At 58.4% G+C, this 7488-nt stretch overlaps 2 protein-coding genes across 2 annotated transcripts in view; both read right to left on the bottom strand.

Moving 5' to 3' along the window:
• Window positions 1–823: 823 nt before the first annotated feature.
• Window positions 824–3450, bottom strand: SLC25A1 (solute carrier family 25 (mitochondrial carrier; citrate transporter), member 1). The gene is made up of 9 exons (XM_006902520.1): window positions 3280–3450; window positions 2841–2948; window positions 2546–2645; window positions 2322–2460; window positions 1698–1782; window positions 1483–1587; window positions 1226–1341; window positions 1071–1144; window positions 824–944 (listed from the first exon to the last, which is right to left on the bottom strand). The coding sequence occupies exons 1-9, from the start codon at window positions 3371–3373 to the stop codon at window positions 830–832; spliced, it is 936 nt and encodes a 311-aa protein (XP_006902582.1). The 5' UTR covers window positions 3374–3450; the 3' UTR covers window positions 824–829.
• A 63-nt stretch (window positions 3451–3513) lies between these two features.
• The window catches only part of CLTCL1 (clathrin, heavy chain-like 1), a 279619-nt gene continuing 275644 nt past the window's right edge, over window positions 3514–7488 (bottom strand). The window contains exons 31-32 of the mRNA XM_006902527.1: window positions 5047–5119; window positions 3514–3662 (exon numbers count right to left, since the gene is read on the bottom strand). Coding sequence (XP_006902589.1) covers window positions 3514–3662; window positions 5047–5119 — 222 coding nt within the window. The remainder of the gene's footprint in view (window positions 3663–5046; window positions 5120–7488) is intronic.

Below are 7488 nucleotides of genomic sequence, written 5' to 3'. Positions count from 1 at the left end.
TCCCAAGAAACAGCTGTTTTTGACTACTGCATGCCAAGCCACCACCCAGCCTTGTGCCCATCAGATTACAGGGAGAGGTAGGGGGTGCTTAGGTCCTCCTTAGCCTGGGGCTCTTGGTGAGCTGCTGCTTTGGTGGCAGTTGCCCTCCCTGGTCTTCAGCCCCTGCCTGTTGCTGCCACTGGAGCCCGTGGCTATTGCCCTCCAGGGGTGCTCACACAGGGAAGCCCAGGCAGGGAGCTGAGACAGGATCCGGTTTATTTTGCCTTGGAGGGTGGTCCTGAGAGTGGCAAGTGCCACCCCATCCTGGGTGAAGGAAGGGCCCGAGGGCCAGTTAAGGCCTGTGGCGGGAGAAGCAGGGGGCATGAAGCCCCTGGAATGCGGTGAGGCCAGGCTGTGGCCTGGAGGCAGCTCTGGTAGGCCGAGGCGGGATGCTCCTGCCAGCTTGGGCGGAAGGCACCGGACTGGGACCAGGCCATGGCTGCAGAGGCTGTGGACTTAGGCCACATAGGCACCCCAGGAAGTGAGACATGGGGTGACAACACACAATACAGGACACCAGCATATGGCTCAGAAGGAAGCACAATGGGACACGTAGGCATGGACTCACAGGCCACAGGGACACCCAGCTACAGCCTGGCTGGACACAATGGTAGTGTCACACACAAACCACAGGGGAAACACAGCACTGCAGGACACATAGACCCAGGGCCACAGAGCTCAAAGGACTTGGGGGGAGGCGGGGAGAGGGCTGTTTGGCATGCCACACTGGAATCACGTGGGACGTGGAGCCCGGCCCAGAGGCTCAGAGTTCATCGCACAGATGCTGGACTTAGTCTGTCTTCCACACCTTGTTGAGCAGCTTCACCACCTCGTCATAGATGACAAACACGATTGCCACGTCCAGGCAGACCCGGCCCAGGCGAGGGACTGTGCCCTTGTAGAACCTGGGCAGGGGGGCAGGCAGTGAGCAAGGGAGGGCGGCATGGGAAAAGAACAATGTTCCTGTGGACAGGAGAAGGAGCAGAGAATGCTTGGAGCCCAGGGTGGTGACATAGCGCTGCTGTACTTACGCCTTGAGCCCCTCGTTCCTAAGGATCTGCAGGCCGCAGTCCCAGGTGTTGCGGTACTTGTGGGCTTCCAAACCCTGCAGGACAAAGCCATGCTCAGCGTCCAACCTCCCTCTGCCGCCCTCCCTGTGCCCTGCAGTTACTCCTTGGCCCCACACCTGCATCCGGGTCTTGATCACATCCAGTGGAGTGTTCCCAAAGACGCTGGCAGCACCCGCTATAGCTCCGAAGACCCCGGTAACCAAGGGGTTCATGGGCTTGTTGGGGTTGTCCCCTGGGCAAGGAGGAGGGTTGCAGTTAGGGGTTGACGGGTGACAAGGGGGCCAGAACTCTCAGGGCTTGCAGGGTGTGGGTCTGGGCCTGTGAGGGTGCCCCCTGCACCAGGATGGCCCATAGGGGCAGAATGCAGACACACCTAGGTACCAGTTACGCAGGGAAGTCATGACGAAGAAGCGGATGGCCTGGTTAGAGCCCTGCTTCAGCACAGTGGCCGTGAGGCCCTGGTACGTGCCCTTTAGTCCTGAGGCAGGAGTAGAGAGGGAGGGTCACACTGGTGCCCCCAGGCCAAAGGTGGGGCAGTTGAAGCCCCCTTCAGCCAGGCAGAGGCCCCTGACTGTCCAGGGTGCTCACCTTGTTCCCGGACGATCTCCCTGACACCGTGGAAGAATCCTTTGTACTTGGGGTTTGTGGAAGTCTGGTCATGGATGAATTTTACCTGAGAGGGAAATAAAGGAGCAATCCCGGAGGTCACCAATGGCTGTTCCTGGCTACCAGCTGGTGGGCAACTTGAATCTCTAATCCCAAGGTCAGACCAAAGTTCTTCGGAGGAGACAGCACCTATGGGCCACCATGGGGCACACAAGAGTGAAGCCCCAGTCAAGGAGAAGGCCAGGTGGCGAATGTGGGACTCTGCTTGTTATTATTGCCTATGGTTTCTGCAGCAAACATGCTCTGTCTATCTAGGAAGACATTTTCTTAAGAAATCTAGTATCTTTTAAGGTGTTCTGGTGGCCTAGTAAGAAGCTGCACTGAAATCCCAAAGGCACGCTTTAGAATTCACCAACTATTCAGTGGGAGAAGTATTTACTTCCTCTGAAAACTGGCGGGAGGGTCAACTAAGGGTTGTTTTGACTAGTTGGTACACGATAGCAAGTTGCCTGCAAGCTCCTTGTGTGCATTGCGTGGCTCCTCCTCTATGTCCTGCCCCACTGTCTCTCTTGGCAGCCCTCAAACCCGTGACGCGACCATGCCCACCTTGACAGTCTCCATCGGGCACACGACCACAACGGCCTCAGCCACCCCGGCGCCTAGACCGCACAGCAGGCCGCGCGTGCTGTCCAGCCGTCCTTGGGCGTCACGCATGTGGTTGCTAAGGAACTCGAACATGCCGAACCTGAGGGTGGGAGCAGGGTCAGCGGCGGTCAGCCACTGTTCCCAACGGCCCTGCGCCCACAACCTGCGCCCTCATCCGGCCTTACCTGACGGCCGCCTTGGGAATGGAACCGTAAAGCAGGGAGCTGAGGCCGCGGTACAGACCCAGGACTCCATGGCTGCGGATTGTCTGGCGCACGCAGTCCCCTGGAGTAAGGGAGAGGGAGGGGGTGAGAAATGGCGACCCCACAGCACAACCCCTGCAGCCACCACCCCTCCTCACTGAAGTTTCAGTCCCTTTACCAAGCCCTTGTTCAGCTTCAGCACAAAGAGCTCAGTCTCATGCCCCATCTGCAAGTTATATCCTACTGCAAAGATTGCAATGACCCACCCCTTCCTCACCGATGCCCCGGTACCGAGGTGGGTGCGCGCGCTCGTCCAGCTGCAGCTGCGTTTTCACATACTCGGTGGGGAACGTGATACAGATCTCAATGCCGCCCGCCAGTCCGCCTGCGGGGAACCAGGTCCTGAGCCCCGGAGCCTCCTGCTCCGCTGGGGCCTGGGTCTGCGCCGAGCCACAGTCAAGGGCGCCGCCACGCCGGGAGCCGCGCCTCCACCCTGAGTCCAAGCCCTGCCTCGGCGTGCGGGCCCACAGTCAAGAGCGCCGCCACGCCCCCACCCAGGGCCCACGCCGTGCCTCCCCCACGCCGCTCACGGTCAAGGGCGACGCCACACTGGGAGCCGCGCCCCCGCCCGCCCAACCCGGAAGTGGGGCGGAGCCTCGAGCGGCGGGCCCACCCGGAAGCCGGTACAGCCGGGGCGGCGGGGGTCCCGGGCCCACCTGCGAGGATCGCCTTCCCCGGGTGCGTCAGCTTGGCTTTCTCGGACGCGGGCGCGGCGGCCACCAGGGCGCGCGGCTGGAGGGGCGCAGCCATGGCGGGCGAGGAGGCGGTGCACCCGGGTGGCCTCGGGTCCGAGTCCCGGCGCTCGGTTCTCGGGCGGCGGCAGCAGTGGCTGGGGCAGCGGTGGAGGCCAGCAGCGGGTTATTTATGGTCCCGGGGGCGGGGCGGCTGCGTCAGCTTTGGGGGCTCCGCCCCGCGTGGTCCGAGCCGGGCCCCGCCCCTGCCCCGCCCCCGTGCCGGGCGGGAAACTGAGGCCGGGGCGGGGCGCGCGGGCGCTTGCGGCCGGTGGCACGGCTGCGCAGCCAATGGCGCGTCTGGGCGCCTGCCCAACAGGCGGGGCGGGCCGGGGCGGGGAAGGGGCTGTGGGTCAAGGTGCAACGCTTGTGAGTGGCCGCTCCGGCTCTCTGGGGAGAGAGGATCAAACCCTCCCCCAGGACGCGTGAGACTAACGCCATTCTTGCTGTGAAGAGGCTGGTCCTAGGGAGACCTCGAGGTCCGCCAGGAGGAATTCAGATTTCCCTGCCGAATACACTGTCCGGAAGTAGCACCTCTAGATCCCCAGCGAATCTGGCCACTTCCATCGCCAGTTCCCAACGTCCCCACCTCCCCCAAGGCATTGAGCACACAGCGAGTTTGCCTTGATAAAGTGCCTTTAATACAGTCGGTTATCTCCGCATGCCAAGGGTTCCTGTAGGGTCTGCTAGTGGCCTGGGGAGGGCAGCCCAGGCCAGTGTGGGGTGAAGAGGGTGTTTGTCTCTCAGATCCCGGAGTATACTGGCATGTGCATCTTTGCAGACAGGACTTCCACAGGAACCATATTTCAGCTTGAGGGCTTGACGCTCTGAGGAGTCCAGTGGTTCTGGCCAGGTATAGCCTCAGTGAGATCCCGTACAAGTGTACCCGCTCTGGCGGGGATCTTTGCTCTTCTGCTGTGGTACTCCAGGCAGAGCGTCATAACTTGGCGGATGCAGCGTGAGACTGAGCACTCAGTGCACTGAAGCTGAGCAAGGCGCAAGGTGAAGGTTGGAGAGGTGGTGTGTTGTGAGGGACGCTGGCAATGGCCACTGCCACCAGCATCAACGGCTGGCCTGAGAGGTGGAGCAGGGAAGTAAGTAGAGCTGTCTACCTGGCTGCCCCAAAGGAGTCTGGGTGGTCGTGGTGGGGCATGGGGCCAAGTGTCCAGACTAGCCTGACCCTGGAGAGCATGTGCTTGGAGGTAAGAGGGGACACAGCTGTTCTGGGACTGCCCACAGGGTACTTACTGTGTTCAGTCCTCTGGGCGTCACTCCTGCCCATCAGAATCTAAAATAAACCCAGACCGACAATAATGGTGGGTGGAACAATACGTGGCCGGGTACCCCAAGGCCAGGCTCACATGCTACATGATCCAAGCACCTCTTCTTCGTGACATGCTGGCCCTCTCCGAGTCAGAGGGCAAGTCTGAACTGTATACACCAAGTTCATTTGCTCAGGAGTATGGTCCTGGGAGGGTGGGCATTCTGCACAACAGGCCAGCTACAGTCTTGCTTCCTGTGGGCCAGCATGTGAGGACAGGCTCACCAAGCAAGTGCCAGGCACAGCAGGCCTCCTCAGAAGGTGTCCCAGAGCAGGGAGGGCACATGGCTGCGCCTCTCCCACACTCCTGAGCATGCAGTCAGGGAGGGCCTCCCCATCCTTGCCCTGCCCACCCACTTCACCTCACTTACCCAACGTGAGAGGGGTGGATGCCACATGCTGTTCCTGCTGCTGCAGACTCTCTGAGGTCTCCAGTGAATCTACCTGCAAAACAAGTAGGTGGCCCTGAGCCCAGCCCATCAGTGCCCTCCAGGTATGTGGCCAGGTCTCCAGGTGTGTGGCAAAGATTCAGCACCTCCAACAAAGCTAGAAGCTGTGGGCACAGGGAAGCATGGTACTATCTCTGGTTCAGGTTGGCTTCAACTGCATGCCTAGTCCCCCTCACACCACATCCCCTGTGATGTATATTTTTCTCTTTAAAAGGGAATAAAATTTTAACTAAACACAGTAGCGTGAACTCAAGGCATCTATAGTCTTTCACCCTAGATATTAGCAAAGCTATTGAAATGGGGCAATTTCCTCCCTACACTTGCTATGTATTTGTGAAATGTCAAACTTAAGTTGGATGTGCGTTTGGATTCAAGGAACTGCAATGGGGTTGAGATGGCGCTAGACAGGACTTTGGTGAAGTACCCTGGCCATGAAATCAGCCTGAGTTTTGAAGTGGCTGGAGCTTGTTACAGTAGCACTTAGTGCTCACTTACAATGAGGGTTTCAATTCAGTCTCACCACTGATACTGAATTGACCCCTGAGCTGGGGCAGCATGCCAAGAAAAAACAGCACTTCCTTCTCCTGACTCTGGCTGGTCCCAGGGTCAGGCCGTCTGCCCATGCTCCTGGGCACAGGAAGTGCTGCCTCTTTGGACACCAAGCACTTGATACCTGGAATCCTCTAGTCTCTGTGCACACTTAGGTGATGGCACAGAAGGTCACGGAGCCACTGGATTTGGGGTGCTGTGTAAGCAGAGCTTTAGCAACTGTGAATCTATCCTGTGTCCCTGTATGATCTCGGGTGTGTGTGTGTGTGTGTGTGTGCCGTGATGACCAAAGGACATCAGAGGAGAGCCCTACCAGTGATCCAGGCTTGACTGGACCCTTTCATGTCCTACCTGCTCTCCGAATTAGATTTGAAACTGTAGGAGACCTGATAACTAAGGTTGATCTGTGACCCAGCTTGTGCTTTCTGCCCAGGCTCATTAGTAGCCCCAGGGAGCCCCAGTGTCCATCTTCCCTCCCCTCAGAAGGCCCTGACTGAAGGAAAGGGTTGTGGTCTTTTTGCCTGAACTGCATTCTCACAGTACTACTATATGGCCCACTGGGCTTCAGACCCAGTGGGAGCTGCCTGAAGAGGCAAGGTGGATGGATCCACAAAGCTGGGGTGGAAGTGTGGAGGTGTCTGGGACCCTGGACCAAAAAGCAGAGTGTCTCGAGTACCAGTGTAGTCCAAACAGACAGTTGTTGGGTAGCAAGTGTTAAGATTTTGACTGAAGTGCCTGGATCACAGCCTAACTCCATTATTCCCCACAAAGTGACTGTGTCTCTTCCAGTTCCTGGGGTCCCTTTGGGGCACAGCCTTCTGCAGTAAAGAGGCCTCAGAAGTCTGAGCTGGACACATTCAGGCCATACTCATATTTGTTGTTGTTGGGAACTCTGGTGGCCTAGTGGTAAGGAGTGGTGCTGTCAACCCTAAGGCATGCAGTTCAAACCTAGCAGCTGCTCTGCAAGAGGAGGATAGGCAATCAGATTAACGGTCTCTGAAAATCTGTTGGAAGGTCAGCTATGGTTTGGTTCTGACTTGATGGTACACAACACAACCACCACCTCAAGTTTGCCCTAGTGAGTAGGAAGGTGTGCAGCCAACTCAAAGTTGAGCTGTTCAAATCTAGCATCTGCTCTGAGGGACAAAGGGGAGCAGTCTTGAAACCTGATAGAAGGTCAGCTATCTGTTGGTTCTGACTTAAGAGTGATGAGTTGTGGTCACCTGTCCTCATGCAGGGTCTCGGGAAGGACAGGCACTGGAGGTGGGGAGGGAGTGGGGCTCAGCAGCCTGCAGGGGACAGCAGTTCCCTGCCTGCATACTGGGCACACAGCTTCTCGGGGCGGGGGGGGGGTGCTGCTTGCAGCAGGTCTGGAGCCGGGATTCCCGTAAACCAGCTGGCTGGTGTCCCTTGGCAGCCTGTGGAGCTCAGGCCATGTGGATGAGGCCATGTGTCCCGCTGTCATGATAGACTGGCCAGACCACTTCACCAAGACATGCTGGATGGACTTGGGATTGGTCTTGTCAGGCACTGGGCATCCACTGGTCCTCCAGTCTCTCCTGTGCTCTGGGAGGCTCTTCCTGCCCCAAGAGAGGATTTGTGGTACCGCTGGGGGTCCCTGTCAGTGCAGACGTCCAGGTATGTGATGGCACCTACAGGCAGGTACAGCTCAGAGAAGGCTTTCGAGAGTGTTAGAAACAGTGGATCAGGTCAGGTGACAGTGGCTGGAGCTAGGCCTAGATCTCGAGGCCTGTCTCACAGGTCTCTCTCTCTCTCTCTCGTGTGTGTGTGTGTGTGTGTGTGTGTGTGTGTGTG

Source organism: Elephantulus edwardii, unplaced genomic scaffold, assembly GCF_000299155.1.
Source record: "Elephantulus edwardii isolate Elephantulus edwardi_28Jun2011 unplaced genomic scaffold, EleEdw1.0 scaffold00424, whole genome shotgun sequence".
In the NCBI taxonomy this organism is placed as follows: domain Eukaryota; kingdom Metazoa; phylum Chordata; class Mammalia; order Macroscelidea; family Macroscelididae; genus Elephantulus; species Elephantulus edwardii.
This window is presented reverse-complemented; position numbering and strand designations above follow the sequence as displayed.